Below are 20,189 nucleotides of genomic sequence, written 5' to 3' on the forward strand. Positions count from 1 at the left end.
ACTGCAATCTTCATATCCATCACTATTCCATTTCCCGCTCTTTGGTTCAAATGTGTCACCGGCTTTATCTATGCGCTCTGCTGGCTTACAATCTTGGCTTGCAATTACTTCGATTCTCACCTGCGACCAGTGTATAACAACCTGTATGACAAAGTGACCACTATGAGCTCCGGGCTTCTGAGCAAATTAAGGCAGATTAACTTACCCAGAAGAAGAGGAGGAGAAGAAGGCGGAGAGGGAGAGAGAGAGATACCTACAGCTCGGAGACCGGAGACGGAGAGAAAGTCAGAAACGGCGCTGATATAGGCTGGGTTGTAGGTTGCTGTGTTTGCGAATCGGGACTTCGGGAGAGTCCAACCCCGGCTTCAGTGGTGGGAAAGGAGTATTCCCAAAACAGGTACAAACCTAAAAGCTCGGTGGGGCTTGAGCCCTACCCATATGTGGCTGGATCCGCCCCTGCACCGGCCTGCAACTGTATAACAAAGTGACCAGTATGAGCTCGGGGCTTCTGGGTTCTACTACCTAACCACCACACACGGCCGTTTTAGTCATTATAGCTATTTTTGTATTTCTTGATTTTGGAAATATGAATGAAGCTGTAGATTTCCTTTTCTTGATTTTGTATTTTTGTCCAACTCTAATCCAATATGGTCAAATCCTTTTTATAATATACGGAATGTTTTTTTTTTTCGATAATTATAATATATGGAATGTTGCATCTCTGTAACGGACTGTTTTGCCCCTATTTTTCTTTTATTCACGACACTGCCACTCACCCAATGTTTTTCGCGTTTGTTACGATGCTGGCCCATGAAACGACATCTCGTACAGGAAAGAAATGAGAGAAAACTAAAGAAAATAAGTAGATAAAAACTGATTTTTCATTGATATACTTCTCTTCTCTTCTCTTCTCTTCAAGACAATAAATATATAGGCAGCTGACGGACACGAGTAACCATAGTCAGCTCTATCCAACATTGTAGAGATATATGCCGAAACGGTGCGCAGCACCAATACAAGTAAAACGGTGCGTTTAGTAAATAGGTAGCAAGAGTCCTAGTAACACAAGAATTCTAACACTTTTGGGTTCCTAACAGGGTTCGTCATCAGCAAGGTCATTAGGTCATCAGGAAGAACATGCATAAAAAAAAAAAAAAATTGAACAATCCAGAATCAGGCATGTTCTTCCTGGGAATTTGTTTGATGCATGAATAGATTCGTCGGAGGCTCGGCGAAGAACACCGCCTTTGATAAGTTTTTTTTTTTTTTCCTACTTTGAGTTGATTTTAGCAAAGAACACCTCAACCAGCTCCGTCTTTACCTTCTAAATGTGAAGATAGTTTATGCTTGAATATGCTCAAGTTTTATATTAGGTCATTATCAATCAAAAAAATGTAATACCCATTGCTTACTGGTTACAAAGGGTTCAGTTCAGTTATGAGTTTTCTTTATTCCATATGCTGTCGTGATTGCTAGTTGCTAATTTAACGCATTTTTATGGTTCGATACTTCGATCTTAATTTCAGGCTCAGAAATCATTGATGTTGAACAGCAGCAGAGGAGCAATAGTGACAGCTTTTTGGAGCTCCTACAGATTGGGACCAGATGCAGAGAGGTGTGGTTTCTGCTTTTCAAAGTAAAAGAAATAATATATTGGTTATGTTGTGCATCAAAATTATGAATATGAACTGCAATACAATAGGAATTGACTCTGAATTATATCCAACCAAGCAGCTTGAGACGGTAATAGTTGCAAATTTGCCAATACGCTTCCTTTTTGTTGTCTTAGTCGATGTATTGGTTTGTTCGGTATTATGGCTTAAGCAAAGATTTGGGACCGTGCGTTCCTGAAACAAGAGGCTACTTGAATTTTGTACCATTCCACAGGATTTCGATTTGCTAATGTCTTTTTCTCACTATTTGTTTCAGTTGCTACTGGAATCAATGCTTTGAATTGTGATTTTGTGGGGAGCAAGACGGAAGTGGGTCAGTTTATTTGTGCTTAAAGGAAGGAACTTTTTTGGTGTTGGAGGCATTTAGGATTTTGGGTGAGTTGTTATTTGATAGTGAGCTTGGAGAGTTTGGAGAGGTATGGTTTTCTTTTAGCTGAAATGCTGAGTATTTAGGGATGTGCTGATTGTTCATGGCTTCCTCGAGTGTGCTTATTCGGCTTTGTTTATCTCTGTTCTGATTAATTTGATGACTGTTCAGTTGAATGTAAGGTTTGGTGGCTTTACAGGGTGATGTGGTAGAGAAGCTGATATATCAGATATGCAAGAACCCTCATCCAAATATTGTTGTTTTAACTGTTGCAGCAGGTATTTCGTAGTCCTCTCATTAATCTCGTCTTATCATATTCCATATACAAAGGGGCAATTCTGAAATAAAAGTTGGAGTCATTGATGATTTGAATTACACATTGGAGTCATGGAGGGTATGCAATATAGATTTACACGTTCACATTAAAGTTAGTGACTGATGAGTATAGCAAGGTCACCTAGATGAAGTGTGGCTGGGCTTGGTTTTTTCTTGATCTTAGTTCTGGCAACAAGTATCTTATTATACAGTATGTTCCTTATATATTCACCGATCTAAAGTTAGTATATTCCTTATATGTTCCTTATTAAAGTTAGTGACTGATGAGTATAGCAAAGTCACCTAGATGAACTGGGCTTGGTTTTTTCTTGATCTTAGTTTCTGCAACAAGTATCTTATTATACAGTATGTTCCTTATATGTTCACTCCAATCATTACTTGATCTTTGTTATTGATGCTTTCCTTTTATGAGTTTACTGCTATCATTACTTGAATTGGCAGAGAAAAAAGTATCAAGTAAAAACTTTCTACCCACTTTTGCTATGTGAAGATAATGCTGTTAACGTTTCCAACTTTTCTTATAACTTACAAAAGGCACATTTGAGTTATTACGCATATATGGTTACTTGAAATGCTCAATATATCTATTCTGAGTCACTTCTGAGATGTTAGCTTTGATTTCATTCACAGTTTTGGGTTCTCTTCCTAAAATCTCATTCCACATTGTTGCTCAATCTTAAACCTGTGTATGTGATCAGTTTCGATATGGCAGGTTTGTTCAACAAAAGTTAGGAGGGCTATCTGTGCGTCTTGATATGAAAAGATGCAGGCTGATTTATCATTTGCGGATGGAGCATGACCAAACGTTTCACAGTTTACCAAAAGAGCAGCGCAGAGGTACTTTTCTCGCAGCATCAAAAGTTGTCTGCATATGAGGTTTTAATATGAGGGGATTCATATGATGTTTTTGTAGTAATTTGTTATTATATTTGAAAAAACATGATAGAGGATTGGTTAAGATCTGCCATTGTTTATTTTGTATAATTGAAGAATTTTATATGATATTTTGCAACTATTGAAGTAGAAGAGATTTTGGTTTCACTGCCTACTGCAGTACATAACTTGGATAGGTTTCTGTGAATAATCCTTAAACTCGCAACAGTAATTGGTCTTCAAGAGTTGCCGGCAATTCTCTATATACTAAAGCTCCTGTACTGTTCCTAAGCACGATTCCTATCAACAGTAAAATGCGCTTTTGTCCATGAGGTTTATGTTATGTAGTGAGAAAAGGGTCGGTGTATTTGCGCGTTCGGGAAACCTCCATCGACTGTAGCTATCAAGCTGTGAGATACAGGCGTAGAAGCGTAGCATCGACTGTCCGATAGAAGCGTAGCATCGCATTGATCAGGTTCTGAGATACAAAGGTTGCACTGAAAACAAGTGGGAGAGGTTTGGTTTTCAAAGTTTATTTACCAAATTTGGGATTTTGAATTGTTGATTTGATGTCATCGTAGGTTGCTGGGGTGGGAAAGAGAAGAAGAGAGATTCAAGATTGTGGTGGACTTTGGGGGGAGGGATTAGGTTTGTTTCCGGAGAGGTGGATTCGAAAATTTTGATCGAGTTTGGGGGATAGCTTTCAGCAGGAGAACAGGTGTGTGTTTGATTTTGGGTCTGTATGAGGTCTTTAAAATTGCGGTTTTGATTGAGTTTTGTGTGCGTTTGAATGGAGCTGAGAGTGATGATGTTTTTTTTTTTTTTTTGAGGGAAATGAAATAGATTTCATTGACTTACAAGTCATTACAATCAATGGATATAAGCTCCACCACATTTGGAGGAGGTACAGTAAAGAACTGCATAAAAAACTGCCCATGTCTAGCATCTTGTGCTAAAGTATGAGCCACTATGTTTGCTGCTCGGCGCACATGATGAACTTGCGCAAAGGATGCTAGCTGCAAGACCTCTCGAAGGTCACCTAATAGGTAGCCCAGCTCCGAATGATCAAAGGAGGCATGCACCACAGCTTGTACCAAGTCTTGACAATCAATCTCCACTATCAGAGGGACAAATTGATGAGAGATAGCTAGCTGGACACCCACCAGCAGCGCTACCAGTTCCGCATGCCGAGCGGAAGAAGCTGCAGGAAGTGTGTGGCGAAAACCTCCCAAACAAGAGCCCTCAAAGTCTCGAAACACACCCCCAACACCTACACTCCCATCCGCAGTGCTAAAAGCCGCATCCACATTTAGTTTGATCATCCCTATAGGAGGCTTCTTCCATCTAACATTCTGTATTGGAGATGCTAGGCGAGAAGATGAATGAGCAACCTTAAATTCCTCCCACCATCCTAGAGTAAGTGGCACAACTTCCGAAGCTAACTTAGCTTCATCTCCCCACACTTTCGCGTTTCGATTACGCCAAGTTGCCCAAATCACCATCAACAAGGTAGCAAAGGTAGTAGGGGACTGAGAATAAGAAGCTACTAACCACTCTATCACGCTTGCAGAAGAGGGAACAGTGGGAATATTTGCCAATTGAAGAAAGGATTTTGCATGAGAGCAATCTCTTAATGCATGTAGAGGGGACTCAATTTCTTCGTCACAGAATGGGCATTGGGTATCAATGTCTATACCCCTTTCACTTAGCCGACTCCGAGATGGAAGAATATTGGACGCCGCCTTCCATACACAAATTTTAACCTTCCCCGGGACCGGGGCTTGCCAAATCCTGTTCCAAAGCTCGGCACTAGGGTTAGGCATGCTAGAATTCTCACCCAAAACTCTATCCCGTGCTATATGGTAGGCGGATTTGACGGTGAAGCCTCCCTTCTTATCACCAGACCAAATCCACCGATCAGCATGCATACGATTACTAAGCGGTAGCGCCAAGATCTTTTGTGTAATATGTAAAGGGAAGAGCTCCTGTAGTAAAGCCTGGTTCCAAACACCTGGAGATAAAATAAGATCTGAAACCATATTAACTCGAGGAGTATAGAAAGAAGTCAAATCCTCCCCTATCAACCAAGGATCAGTCCACACGTTGGTGGACTTACCATCCCCAATATGACGCCGAATACCGGCCTGCAGAATATCTCTACCATTCAGAATGCTCCGCCAAGCATAGGATGGAGCTGAACCAACCTCCGCATCCCAAAAAGTACAATGGGGAAAATAGATTGCCTTCAACAGCTTACCAACCAAAGACCCAGGATCTTGAATTAGACGCCATCCTTGTTTAGCTAACATAGCCAGATTAAAAGCAAACAGATGACGAAATCCCATTCCACCCATCACTTTAGGTTTACATAACTCATCCCAAGCTCTCCAATGCATAGCTTTTTTATCTTCTGTACTCCCCCACCAAAATTGGGCACAAAGTTGGTGGAGTTCATGGATCAAATTCTGCGGTAGAAGGTAGCAATTCATAGTGTACAGGGGCATTGCCTGTGCTATGACTTTTATCAGGATCTCCTTACCAGCTGCACTTAATAATTTGGTACGCCAACCTGTAAGCTTCTTTGACAAATTATCTTTGATATAAGCAAAAGTGTCAGCTTTCGATCTACCTACCAGAGTAGGAATGCCAAGATACTTCTCATGCTTGTCCACTACCTGAACGTCTAGAATGTCAGCCAATGAGCGCTGTAGAATGGAAGGCACACTCCCACTAAATACCACACTACTCTTTTGCAAGTTAATCTTTTGCCCCGAAGCTCTCTCATAGACATTTAATATATTCCGAATCAAAAGGCAATCCTGAGAAGAAGCATTAGAGTACAACATACTATCATCTGCAAAAAGCAAATGACTAATAACAGGGGCCCCATCACAAACCCGCAACCCTTGCCACTGACCATTAGCCACAGAGTGAGAAATAAGGGTTGACAATCCTTCAGCACATAATAGAAATAAATAAGGAGAGATGGGATCACCTTGCCTCAATCCTCGATGAGGAGTAACAAACCCGCTTGGAATCCCATTAATGAGGAAAGAATACCGGACTGTGGAGAGGCAGAACATGATCAAATCCACCCATTGAACCGCAAATCCCATTTTGAGCATTATTTTCCTGAGGAAATCCCACTCCAAACGGTCGTAGGCTTTAGTAATATCCAATTTGAGAGCCAAAAATCCTTCCTGGCCTCTTCGCAACTTATTCATATAATGAGCAAGTTCAGTGGCCACTAAAGTATTGTCAGAGATTAACCTATCTGGGACAAACGCACTCTGCTGTGGGGAGATAATGGCCGGTAATAGCACTTTCAATCTATTAGCCAACACCTTTGAAGCTATTTTGTAAAGGACATTGCATAAAGAAATAGGTCGTAGTTGTGACATATGCTGTACTTCTTTCACCTTCGGAATCAAAACCACATGAGTAAAGTTCAAATCCGAAGGCATATCCTTAGTTGTCAACAAAGAAATCACTGCTCTACTAACCTCTGACCCCACAAGATCCCAGTACTTCTGGAAAAAGAAGGGAGACATGCCATCCGGTCCAGGTGCTTTGGAGGGATGCATTTGGAAGAGGGCATTTCGAACCTCCTCCATACTATAAGGAGCCAATAACGACTCGTTCATTTCGACAGTAACTCTTGAACCAATTGTCTGCAACACCACTTCTTGAGCTCTAACATCTGGTGCCTGACTAGCATAAACCTGCTGGAAGTATTTCATAACCACGTCTTCAATGTCATTAGAGGAAGTCTGCCATACCCCATTATCATCAAACAAACCTTTAATCTTATTCTTCTGCTTACGATTCGAGGCTCTTTGGTGGAAAAATTTAGAGTTCCTATCTCCATCTTTAAGCCAAATTGCACGTGATCGTTGACGCCAATAAGTTTCATCAATGGACATCAACTCACTCAATCGCCGAGATAACTGGAGCTTTTCAGCTTGGTCACCCGAGTCAAAAGGCTTCTGCAGCAGCAAATCCAATCGGCATCGGACCGAATCCAACTCTTCCCTCCTACTTTTGAAAGTTGTTCTGTCCCAATCCAACAACGTCTTTCCCGTATCCTTTATTTTTCGACACACTTGCACTATCGGGCTCCCATTCTGGGGTACCGTCCAGGCCTCCTCCACAACCTGGGTAAAAGATTCATGGGAACACCACATTTCTTCGAATCGAAACCGCCTCCTGCCTCTATGATGCACAATCTGTTCCGTTCGGACTTCCAGAAGCATAGGAACGTGGTCAGATCTGCTAGGGGGCAAGTGAACTACCCTGGAAAAGCCGAAAGCCCCTTGCCACGTTGAGGAACCAACAACCCTATCTAACCTCTCCTTTGTGTGGGCATCACTCCATGTGAAGGGTCCGCCAGCTGCCCCCAGGTCTACAAGATTGCAGTCCAGCAAAGCTTGGCGAAATGCGTTCATCTGTTGCTGACTTCGGAGCCTTCCTCCAGATTTCTCACTCAGTTCCAATATCTCATTAAAATCCCCGGCTACGATCCATTTGTCTGTCGATCGGCGCGCGAGGGAACGGAGCAGATCCCATGAGAGATGTCGCTGCCCTGTCTCCGGGTGCCCATAAAAACCAGTGAACCGCCATTGGATGTCATCAGGCCCTTTCACATCCACATCAATGAAGAAAAAGTTTACGTCTCGTACAGTTACCGTGATCGAATCATCATAAAGGAGGGCAAGCCCTCCAGCACGATCCACTCTATCGAAATGGATTATGTTTGGCAGCCCCACCGCCTGGGGAAGAGATTGATGCTGCGGCTTGGTGCAATGAGTTTCACTCAGGAAGACAAGACGAGGCTGGTGCTTCTGGGTAAGAAGTTTGAGCGCATGCCGGGTCTTCCGATTCACGATTCCTTGGCAATTCCAGACCAAGATATTCATCTTTCACCAAAGAAGACGAGTTGTCTTCTTCCTCCGGGCCGTAAACGGCTATGCAGAAACCCTAGAACCCGGGCGGCAAAACCCTAGGTTTCAAGAAGTTTCACTTTTTTTCTCGATATGTTGAAATGAGAGTGATGATGTTTTTGTTATGTGGTGTGAGTGAAATATCTGATGTTGTTCTCTATTTATATGGATGTGTTGTTTTTGTATGTGGTTGCTTTAGTGTGATGCATTTGTTCTTAGTGCGATGCAGCATGTACTATGATGTATTTTCAGTTGGTTATCAATTAGTAGATAGTGTTTCCAAAATTGAAATCTTGATTATGGGTTTTGAATTAATTCCGATGATATGCAGTTGAGGAATGGAAAAGAAATTTATTTGAAGTTTTTGTGTTTGGATTTGTAAATTCCATGGTCTGCTTTCTGTGATTAGCTTCATGTTCACTTGCATTTTTTTCTGGGTTCATTTTTCTTGAGAAACCCACAACATTTGGAATTGTTGTCTTGATTTTGCTTCACCTAATGAAGTGAGGGAGTGAATATATGCTTCTGATATAGTTTTCTGGTAATGATCATAAACATCAGCTTCATGTTTCTCGGACCTGTTCATTTTAAATCCTTTCCTTATGTAGCTCTTCATTATCAGTAAATGTTTATTTATGTGTGTTTATATAGAGTTAGGTATCTGCAGCAAAAACAGAACAAACATAATGAGCAATGACATTCTATGGTGATTAATAGTCAATGGGAAAACTTCTCATACCTTGGCATTCTCCTTATAGTCAAATGCTCACCGGAGTTTCATCTTCAGGGAGGCAGAGAAAACTAGATTCTTAACCTAAACCGGGCAGAATATTAGGTTATGTAATAATTCATGAAAAAGCTGATCTCTTGAATTGCGATTCTAACTTACCAGAATGAGGCCTATAATGTTTTTGGGATTGCTGGAGTAGTAGGTACACGACTGTGACCCTTGCCCTTGATTAAACCCATTGTTTGCCTCAGGATATAATGTAGCCGTAAACGTATTGGAAGATTCAAAGAAGTAAAAGAGGGAGGAAATATTGGACATACATGTTGAGTGTGGAATTTACGTCCAGAGAAAAGGTTTCAGAGATGGGTGTCCACATTGCATCCTTGACAGTTTTTTGTGTCAAATCCAATGCACCAGCAATAATACTAGCTTCATGATTTCACAGATCTCCTCCTTTCCCTGCCTAAACTGTATAAATGCATAAAAGACTAAAGTTATGGACTTCGCAATAATCCTATGCACCAGCAATAATACTAGCTTCATTATTTCGCAAAAAAATTGCTTTTTTATTTTTAAATCACTGTCATCGATTTTAAGACTATGGTACTGATTGAGTTCCACAAAATGATATAATTAATTTACACCTTTCATTAAGATTTGAAAAATTGGAATTTTCAGATTGTATATTCTTTATGGTTTTACTGTCAATGATTTCAAGTTTAGTTTGAAGTTTATAATGATAGCACATATTTCTCAGAAAGAAATGATAGTATTAGTCAATCTTTTGATATTTTGTACTACTGCTCTTTGAAATATCGTAGAAAAATGTAATGGCTTGGTATATTGAAAGATGATAGTACTGCATATCACAATTTGTTTACAATGATACAGATTTTGTAATAAAATTTATACTGTGAACAAATTAGTTACCGCACAACAGAGCAACTGCAATGTGCATTGTTTTTGGTTTCAACTTAATCATTTTTTTGAATGAAATTAGACAATATCATAGAGTGCATGATCGCTATTCAGCAGTCAACGTTTTTAGCCTATTACAAGTGTTAGAATTGATTGAAGTTAAATGAAAAGTTATACTCCAGTGAAATACATTTATAAGAGACAAATACTAGATCATTACAATGATAGAATGCTGCAATTCCTTTGGTTTCTCTATTGCTAGAGAGCTTAAACTGAAAATCAAGCCCAGTTATAACTATTTCGTTGCTACTTCCCTATCTTTCCTGCTTTCTCTCATGTTTATAACTATTTCGTTGCTACTTCTATATCTTTCTTGCTTTCTCTGATGTTCATAACAATCGTAAAGAAACTAGCTTTTTGATTCATATGTAATTTTGATTGCTATTTTGTTTAGCCATTTCAATTATTGCAAAAAACACTTCTTATCATTTGTTTTATATATGAATTATTTCTGTTTAACTTTGTGCAGCTTCATCTCTGTTTCAAAAGTTGAAATCAGTTAGAAACAAGAAAGACTTGAACAGTGACTTAGTCTGCTGTGTCTTAAAAGTGAGTAAACATTTAAAGTAGCGAAGTAAGAAACTTAATTGGTATCTTTCATAACTGAGGATTATTTACTATCATGTAAATGGGCAGTAAACAATCCTCAGTCATGAAATACTGTTTACTATCATGTAAACAGTGACTTAGTCTGCTGTGTCTCAAAGGTGAGTAAACATTTAAAGTAGGAAAGTAAGAAACTTAATTGGTATCTTTCATAACTGAGGATTATTTACTATCATGTAAATGGGCAGTAAACAATCCTCAGTCATGAAATTGCAAACTTACATCTGTGACATATGACATGTCCTTATTCATATGATCAATGCTTCATTGTTTAACATTTCAATTTGAATCCATATAGATCTTGCATTTGATACACGCAATTTAAAAAAAAAATGAAGAGCAAAAAGAAAAATAGTAAAATAGAAAGGAAAAGAAAGTATCAGGGATTACTCTTCATTTTTGTTTACTGAATTATACCTAAATACTCATATGGGTTGCTCCACAGGTTGATTTGTGCTGATCTTATTTCATTTGAGGCTTTCAAGTTTGAAGCGACTTAGCTTCTGAGGTATATACCTCTTCATCGGTTTCTGTAATTTCACTAATTTGTATCAGTTTGCTTTTTGTCTTCATTTTTTTTTTTTTTTTTGGTGTCAAATGGAGAATTCATATATTTTTGTATTCACTATTAGACACAAGTAAATGGAATGCAGGACAGGGCTTTCTCTGGAATACTTCCATTTGATGTATAACATAAAACTATTCATTTAGTTGTTTAGTTTTGGATGTCTCATGTGTAATCTTTTCACAAACCAACAAAACAACTGCCACATTTCGTTGTAATGCGATTTTTATCATTTGATTCAATTAGTTACCCTTAAATCAAGTGAAATTTGTGAAAATCCAAAAAACTATTGATCAAGTGATCATTCTAATCACAAACCAAAGACCAATTTTTTCGTGTGCAGCTAGCGAATTAATACACAATAAACCAAACTGTTTAGTTCTAGCTATTCATGCTTGCTCAGCGTACATACATCAAAACATATGCTATCCTTCATACCTATGCTGTGCACCTTCTCCATTAAATATCAACTGTTACTAACCAAATTAGGATAACAGCAAAAAAAAATTCTTTAGTGAATCATAATTGAATACTGATATCAGTTCTTCCACAGGTCTATCTTTTGTGGTGCTGTTGTTTCATTCAAGCCTTGGAAGTAACTTAGCTTCTTAGGTATGCATCTCTTCATACATTTTTATCTCCTTCTGTGAATGTGATTTTTTCTTCTTACTGCCTATATACTTCAATCAAAGCTTTTGCTTATTGGTCAGTTAGGATACTTTTGCTCAAGTTTGTGATCACCTTTGAATTATGCTATCAATTGTTTTGAATGGTATCTTATGGTAAGTGAACAGGTGTTTAGCCAGTTCAAATTTGTTTGATATTTTTTTGTCAATTCAGCTTTAGGCATAATGAATTCTATTTTTGTATTTCCTGTTGTAAATTTTTGAAACTACTTTCAAATCTTACAGAGATAATAATCTGTGCCATTAGGTAACCTAAATGCAATATCTCTGTAAGCCAAAAAAGAGAAAAAAAGATAACAAAAGTGTAGCAAGGGAAGAAACCAAGATGCATTATTGGCTGCTTGCCTACACATTGCTTGTAAACAAGAAGACAAGCCCAGAACTCTCGAGGAAATCTTCTCCGTCGCGAATGGAGCCTCAAAGAAAGAGATTGGTAGAGCAAAGGAATACATAATCAAGCAACTGGGGTTAACGGAGAAGCCGTTACAAGTAGCAAATGCTGGGGACTATATGAGGCGATTCTGTTCCTCTCTTGGCTTGAACAATCAAGCAATCAAAGCAGCACAACAAGCTGTGCACAAGTCGCAAGAATTTGATATAAGGAGGAGCCCTGTATCGATAGCCGCAGCAGTGATTTACATCATCACTCAGCTTTCAGATGATAGTAACAAGAAGCCTCTCAAAGATATTGCAGATGTTACAGGAGTAGCACCAGCAACTATCAAAAATTCATACAAAGACCTTAGTCCTCATGTATCTGAAATAATACCCAACTGGTATCATCTGAATTTGTCAAGATGATCAACAGTTTAATACCCAACGTCCCAACAGGCCCTGAAAGTGTTGTCAAGCTGATTAATTGTAGAATATGTTCATGCAGAGTTTTTCTTTGTTGTATTAAACTAGTATCTATGAACAATTTACAATGTGTTAAACTGAAGCTTGCATAAGCTTTACATAAAATCAAGTTTTACTTTGTTGTATTAAACTAGATATATGTTGCAAGCTTCACATAAAATCAAGTTTTACTTTGTTGTATATATATCTAGAACAAGGCACATGGCTTTAACTGAAGGATGCATAATCTTTACCTAAAACCAAAAACAGAGTACAAAGAGAGAGACCTAACCAGAAGAATCGTGAATCGTAATACAACATTATGTTACCACCACAAGGCATTACTAAACATGCAAATAGCGAGGTAACACACAAATTAAACATAGAACATGTTGCAACCATTCATTTTTGGCTAGTTAACAATCTAACTGAACTAACACCAACAGTTTCAAGATACATAAAGACGGTGCCAACTATGGCATGCCATGACTAAGTCTGCAACTCAAGCTAGCTCTGAAAAGTACAAAATACAACAAAAGATGAAATTAAATCCAAGGCCTAATCCTTTTTCTTTACTCCCCGCTCACTATCTTTCAAATGGGAAGAGGTCCAAGAGTACTCCTTTGTTAAGGGACTGCAGCACTCAATGGAAGTAACAAGGCATGTCAGGCGTCGATGAATCTTATGTCAAAAGTTTGGGGATTGATCAGCCAAACATTCAAGGCTGCGTATTCCTCCAAACATTCTTTCAGTTGGGCTTCACTGTAACCCTGTTCAAAAGCCAACGTACCCATTGGATTAAGACAATATACAGGGAAGATTCTTTAGAATCACCTATGTTATGACATATTGATTGTCTTTAACTTCTATATTAATAAAAGAATTAATTTCTGTTTACCCCCCTGAGGTTTGGGGGTGTCATCATGTCACCCCCTCGACTCTCAATTTTGAATTTTTACCCCCCAAACTTTCCAATTTCAGTCAGTCATGTCCAATTTCTCAGATTCCGTCCAAATTGGACGTTAATTCTGACGATCTAACCCACTTTGAAGCCTTTTATGGTCATTTCAAAGACAAAAAACTCATATGTGTCCTTAAAAGGCTTCAAAGTGAGTAAGATCGTCAGAATTAACGTCCAATTTGGACGGAATCTGAGAAATTAGACATGATTGATTGAAATTGAAAAGTTTGGGGGGTAAAAATTCAAAATTGAGAGTCGAGCGGGTGACATGATGACACCCCCAAACCTCAGGGGGGTAGACTGAAATTAATCCTTAATAAAACTTATTTTCTTATCACTTTGATGCTTATAAACATGATATAGCTTTACATTCAATCAACTTTTCATATGTCACAGATGCCTTGCAAATTTGAGGTTCAAAAACTAACCTTTCTAGAAATCCAATTCAGTGCATGTGCATAGCTGACATCTAGCTTATTTGTCCTGGCAGCTTCATCTCGCAGAATTGAATAGATATCAGAGATAGCATCAAGTCCAGATCTCTGACGATCGTCTGAGTATAAAGAGAACTTGGACATCTGCATTAGCCTGAGCGATTCATCCACGTCACTCTGAGCAACTGTTTCAGAGAATCGGAGTCTTGCTAGTGCCTGCAATTAAAAAAGTTAGTTTCATCCCATTTTTTCCTATCAAATCAGTTTCATATTTCAGGTAGTCAATAACCTCTCTGGATGGCAGTATTTGAGCAACCCAAAGAAAAACAAAGTGCAGCCGGTTTGGTCTATTTACCCAAAAAATAGTGTGAGGGTATTTGACAAAACTTTACCTTAATAGATATTTCTCTCTAATTGGATGACACTTTCTGTGCGACCCATTTAATGCATAAAAGATGTATAAAAGCAAATAAACCATACAAAGACCTTTTGCTCACACTATGGGTAACATTAGCCAGCAATTCTAAATATATTTCCCTTTTATAATTTTATCCTCAAAATCTGATTATTCAGCACGACGTCATTTCTTGCAAGCTAAATCCAATAAAGCACTTGTAGACAGTTCTCATTCAATGAAGCCAAACTTAAATAAACCATAAAGCAAATGAATAGCTAGACTTACTGCTGATATGCGAAGAATGCTGAGCAGAGTTCTCACAGTTGTATAGGAGTGGGGAGCATTAGATTTAGCTTCCTCTTGCCGAATTGCAGAGTAGGCACTTGCAATGTACTCCTCAAGTTCCGGTGGGACAGATGGAGACAATCTTCTTGCAGCAGAAATATATGCGCTAGAAAACAATAGATGAGGAGATAAGTATTGTATCAGAAAGTCCCACTGAACAACAAACTTGAAGATAGAGATTTATGTAGCTTTACAGAAGTGATGTACTAAGAAAGATTACAAACCAAGAGTGAATATATAAAATTGTTCCTTGTGTTGTGCTTTCTATGTCAAAAGTAATTAAATTTACCGAAGAACAGATGGTTCAAGTGGAGTGAAGCCAAGAGCCGGAGATTCTTTATTCTGGTGGACATAAACAATATGCCTAGCCATCTCAAGATCACTATCCATATCTGCTCGATCCAGTATCAACCAGAGAAGATCAAATCTTGACAAAAGGGCTGGAGGAAGATTAATGTTTTCAGCTGGAGTTCTACGTAGGTCATATCTTCCCCTTCAAGAAAATGTATGATAACCATAGTAAGACTTTGCATAGAGGAAAGACTATAACATTAAAATAGTTAGGTGTCTGCAGCAGAAAAGCTCCCACATCATAAGAGCAAGATGATGCAAATGAGAAACGTAGGACAACTACCCTACATAAAAACTAGGTTAAGTAGAAGGTTTGTACCATGCTGGATTAGCTGCAGCAAGAACAGCAGTTCTTGCATTCAAAGATGTAGTTATCCCAGCCTTAGCAATGCTGACAGTTTGCTGCTCCATAACTTCATGTATTGCTGTACGATCTAATTCATCCATCTTGTCAAACTCATCGATAGCACAAATGCCCATATCAGCTAGCACCTGAAACAATTAAACTCTTCTATTATCTAAGACTCAGAACCCCGTGAACACCAATCAGATAGGAAGTCAAGTAGAAAATGATGAGGAGTCAATAAGGGATTTGAATTCCAATTGGTTTGGGATTGGCTTCTATAAACTGATTAAATGCAACACTTTGGCAATAGACTTGATCAAAATATGCCTCCCTATATTTCTACTTCTCTCTTCACCTCTCTCCCACACTTTTCTACCTATTAATTCTGCATCAAAGCCACAGATTTGACATATTCCAATAACTATTTTAACTTTATATAGTCTTGTCCTCTGAAACAAATCTAAAGTTAAACAGTAGGGGATTTTCTTTTGAGACAGTCTGAGTCATGCAAGTATGTCATAAGTATTTATTGTTTATCCTCTGTTTCACTTGAATAGCATGTGCGGACTAACATTGAACAAGATCACTATGTACACTGATAAAAGAAATATATAATCTTACCAATGCTCCTCCTTCCAAGACCATTTCATTTGTGACCGGATCTTTCTGAACAGCAGCAGTCAGACCAACTCCACTACTTCCTTTACCAGTTGTATAGACTCCCCTGGGTGCTACATTAATTATGTGTTTGAGAAGCTGACTTTTTGCAACTCCAGGATCACCCATTAAACAGATATGTAAATCTCCTCTAATCTGCAATGTTAAAGGAGATATATTAAGACACTTTGTAGTCCAATCATTCAAAATTTAATCATTCTATAATCAGTATGTAACCTTCATTCCATCCTTCAGTTTTCTATGAGGGGCACCCACTAGGAGCAGAAGTAGAGCCTTCTTTATATCTTCATGACCATAAATTTCAGGTGCCAATGATCGTGCCAACTTATTGTAAATGTCCCCATCATCAGCTAAACTTCTAATTTGTTCTTCCTCATCTGCTCTAAGTTCATACCTGCAGTAGAACAAAACTTAGTACACAACATCTAACAAGTGAAAAGGTTGACCTCAGGTAAGAAAACAGCTCCTGTTTTACCAAAAACTGCATTTAAAGCACCAGATGAACTTCATACCAAAAATTAAAAGAAGGGACAACATTATGGAGTTGAAGATGGATGTGTTAAAACTAATTTGGTAAATTACAAAAGTACACATGTCCTCTCTTTTGTAAATTAAGAACTGATATAAAGAATATACAACAGATAAGTAAACTAGAATTGAGAAATGGAAAGTGGCTTACTCTTCATATTTTTTCTTGTAATGTGTAACAGACATGGCTTCTAAGTACGTATCTGCAACTAAGCCAGCTCGCATTGCTCTAAAACCAGTGTATGGAATGGGAAGAAATATGCCAGATAATTCAACAACATCACCCGGAGCTACCTAAAAAATAGAAGTTCAAAGAACAACGAGCATAATCAGTTAAGTAGAAGAAGGTTGTCATCACTCTTTTTTTATCATGCAAATAAGTAAATTGGGAACTCAGTACTTTCACTCCCATGAAGAGGGATTCAGTGAAAAGCTTGAAGTGTTTTTCTTTGGACTTCAGAGTGAAAAAAAAAAAAAAAGTAAGTTCACCCTATGAAATTGACAGAACAACCGACCTTTCTTGTAAGTTCACCCCTGAAGTGAACAGTCATTGTCCGAGGAATATGGCCTTTTGGAACATGTTCAGCCAACTCTTGTATCTTGGCCTGCAATGAAATGATATACACTATAGTTAAAAAATTGAATAAGCAATAATATGAGTGAATTGCATAAACTATACAGATTCCCTCCTAGTTATCACATAATTTATGATTGAATCAGAATAACATATGAACCTCCTGAAACTTCAAAAACTTTGATGCCCTGAGCTGAAGAATAAGGTTCCCCTTTGTTTTGTTAATATTGCAACGCCTAGATGGGCATTCGAACAGAGGCATAAAGATTCGAGCAGTTACTTCCTGTCAAGCAAAAATAGAATTAATGAGTCAACAAAAGTAGCTTTAAAGAAATGAGACCCGAGTATACACCCAATAGCATTGAACAGATAAAACTCCATTGAGTGAAAGAAAAAGGATGTTTCAAACGTATGAAGCTAGTACCGTGAAATATGAATGCTAGCTTTATTAACTACTTGGCAATTAAAGGGTTTAACATTATGTCATGTATGAGGGATATAGGAAAAGGCACAATTTACATCTGTACAAAAAGTTGCCATGAAAAATCTTCTTATTTACCGAGGAAACTCAGGATATCTGAGATAGACGTGTCCTTAATTACCTGGTAAATCTCGAAACCACATTCTTCACACGTGTACACAGCAACCTGCATCAATGGCTTAACATCCGAACACCGCGTCACAATACCTGATATCCTCACAAGCTGACCAATATATGAAGCCTTCACCTCCCTGATGGTAAATGGCTGCCCCTTTGAAGATGCTCTTATGTAAACTTCACTACAATACGTATGAAGAAAAAAAAAATTAGGAATTATGTAAACCTTGAGCTACACAAAGACAGGTACTGCTCCCATCCCACAAATGTTAAATACATCTACTACAAGTCATAAATGGGCTACTAAGGCATAAATTGGAACCACAGTAGGAAGTGTATTTGGCAACACTGATTCCAACGCATAACTTTTGGTACTTAAACTAACATTTAAACGCAAAGATCAGTTACTGACCACACCATTCACAGTTGGGAACAAATTTGGACAAGCCCAATGGCAGTTAAGGTTTTTTTAAAACTCACAAGTAGCGCTTGATTTCCGGAGGCATCTTCTGATGTGGATCAGAACCATCCATATTCTCGGGTCCATCATCAGACCTTTGTGTCATCAAGATGTCATGATCATCATCTGTAAAGGCCTCAGTGGGCTGCGGCATGAGCTCATCAATAGCATCAGCAAAAATACCCACATACCGCCGGGTGTTTTCAGTAACCCGTCTGAGGAATTCTTCGTCGAAATCCTGGTACTGCATAAACCAAATCCACAATTGGCTCGCAACAGAAACAACACAAGTTACATAATCAAAAATGTCACGGCTAGGTGGAACTTACATTAAACAAGTCCTCAAGATCAATCTGGATTGCCCGAATTTTGCGATTTGCAACTTCTTGCTGAAAGCAAACAAAAATCCAAAGTAAGATTCGACTTCCATCTACGGAATAATGTTGAGGACATGAAAATTAAAAGCGAAGAAAAGTTAGAATCTTGGGAAGGGGGGAATTTAGGGTTTAGTGTTGTAGAGGTGGTAATGAGAAAATGCGAGGAAGAAGATGAGAGAGGGCTCACAAGGATGTTCATGTATTTGGGTTCCCCAACCGCATCGGCAAAGTTGGAGAGGAATTCCTTCGCTAGCGCTGTCAACAACAAAGTCGAAATAACAAAAATGAAATCGGAGAATGAATCGAGAGAGAGAGAGAGATGAGGGAAGCAGAATTACCTTTGTCGGCGTCGAAGTTGAGGTCCTTCATGGTGACGGAGGAGACGTGGCGGCACAGAGAGAGAGAGAAGAGAGAGACTGAGACTTGTTTTTTCGTTTTGGGGTTTGGGGTTAGAAAAGGGAGATTCAGATTTGGCGGTAAATCAACAGATGGGGATGACGGTTTTGGCGGGAAACCAAGGTGGAGGTCAGGGCGTCTCACAATGGACTTGGGCCGGGCCTAACCAGGTATATAAAAATTATTCTTTTTTTATATATTATTATTATTATTAAGTTTTTTTTTTTTTTTGAATAAATGGCTGGTGCGGCTGCCCTCAAATCTTAATTAATAAAACTGTTGAATACAAAGGTGGACATTAAGCCTAAATTCTTGATTACAATAAGCATCTAGAGCACGTTCTCAAATACTATCATGAAGAAGGTTGGCTTGGATTTTATTTTCAATCATTCTTGTCGTTCAGTTCAGCAAGCAGGTAGTGGTATTAGGATTCCACATTTGAGATAGAGATGATTTTGTTTATGTTGAAAATGTGTATAAATATAACTCCCACATTGGAAAAATATAACTTTGCTTATGAGTTTATAAGGGTTTCGGCCACTCCATCAATTGTCAATTGATTTTGGATGTGAAACCCAGATTACTTTATCACTTTATGCCAAAGTCTTTATATATAAAAAGGTCCAAGATTCTTGAAGATACTGAATTAATGCTCTCTAGGTTAATCAAAAATCGTCAATCCTGATAAATTGCTTCTAATGTTCCAAGGATATTCGTTTGTATGAACTTGTTGTTTTCCTTTCTGACAGTGGTTGCCACGAGCAGCTATGGGTCATATCACAGATGCTACATATTCATGCGATTGCCGGTCAGTCTATGCAACCTTAATTAATGCTCTCTAGGTTAATCAAAATCGTCAATCCTGATAAATTGCTTCTAATGTTCCAAGGATATTCGTTTGTATGAACTTGTTGTTCCAAGGATATTCGTTTGTATGAACTTGTTGTTTTCCTTTCTGACAGTGGTTGCCACGAGCAGCTATAAGTCATATCACAGATGCTACATATTCATGCGATTGCCGGTCAGTCTATGCAACCTTTGAAGATTCAAACATGTGCAAACCACTTGGCATGACTTCATTGAATTGGGAAGAAGCTAGGCCAACAAGGCTAATTGAGGAAAACATGAAACAAATCAGACAACGACTCAGAGA

The 20,189-nt window shown here is 38.5% G+C and overlaps 2 protein-coding genes and 1 long non-coding RNA gene across 4 annotated transcripts; 2 read left to right on the forward strand and 1 right to left on the reverse strand.

The window, feature by feature from the left end:
- Nucleotides 1-1,074: 1,074 nt before the first annotated feature.
- Nucleotides 1,075-3,824, forward strand: LOC133745130 (uncharacterized). Of its 2 annotated transcripts, XR_009863482.1 has the most exons (5): nucleotides 1,075-1,615; nucleotides 1,930-2,089; nucleotides 2,240-2,318; nucleotides 3,089-3,213; nucleotides 3,401-3,824. It is a non-coding gene; the product is annotated as an uncharacterized LOC133745130 (long non-coding RNA). The 2 variants fall into 2 exon arrangements; XR_009863483.1 differs by lacking the exon at nucleotides 3,401-3,824 and having other exon boundaries at nucleotides 1,077-1,615; nucleotides 3,089-3,385.
- Nucleotides 3,825-11,919: 8,095 nt separating this feature from the next.
- LOC133742617 (transcription initiation factor IIB-like) lies at nucleotides 11,920-12,717 on the forward strand. The gene is made up of 2 exons (XM_062170307.1): nucleotides 11,920-11,946; nucleotides 12,058-12,717. The coding sequence occupies exons 1-2, from the start codon at nucleotides 11,920-11,922 to the stop codon at nucleotides 12,553-12,555; spliced, it is 525 nt and encodes a 174-aa protein (XP_062026291.1). The 3' UTR covers nucleotides 12,556-12,717.
- Nucleotides 12,718-12,894: 177 nt separating this feature from the next.
- Nucleotides 12,895-19,102, reverse strand: LOC133744131 (DNA replication licensing factor MCM7). Its single transcript, XM_062172272.1, has 15 exons — nucleotides 18,979-19,102; nucleotides 18,828-18,895; nucleotides 18,593-18,652; nucleotides 18,284-18,507; nucleotides 17,808-17,985; nucleotides 17,366-17,488; nucleotides 17,147-17,236; nucleotides 16,783-16,925; nucleotides 16,320-16,497; nucleotides 16,047-16,238; nucleotides 15,399-15,571; nucleotides 15,018-15,221; nucleotides 14,669-14,834; nucleotides 13,981-14,202; nucleotides 12,895-13,361 (listed from the first exon to the last, which is right to left on the reverse strand). Exons 1-15 carry the CDS (start codon nucleotides 19,007-19,009, stop codon nucleotides 13,257-13,259), a joined length of 2,157 nt encoding a protein of 718 aa, XP_062028256.1. The 5' UTR covers nucleotides 19,010-19,102; the 3' UTR covers nucleotides 12,895-13,256.
- Between the last annotated feature and the right edge of the window lie 1,087 nt (nucleotides 19,103-20,189).

Source organism: Rosa rugosa, chromosome 4 (genome assembly GCF_958449725.1).
Source record: "Rosa rugosa chromosome 4, drRosRugo1.1, whole genome shotgun sequence".
Taxonomy (NCBI): Eukaryota; Viridiplantae; Streptophyta; class Magnoliopsida; order Rosales; family Rosaceae; genus Rosa; species Rosa rugosa.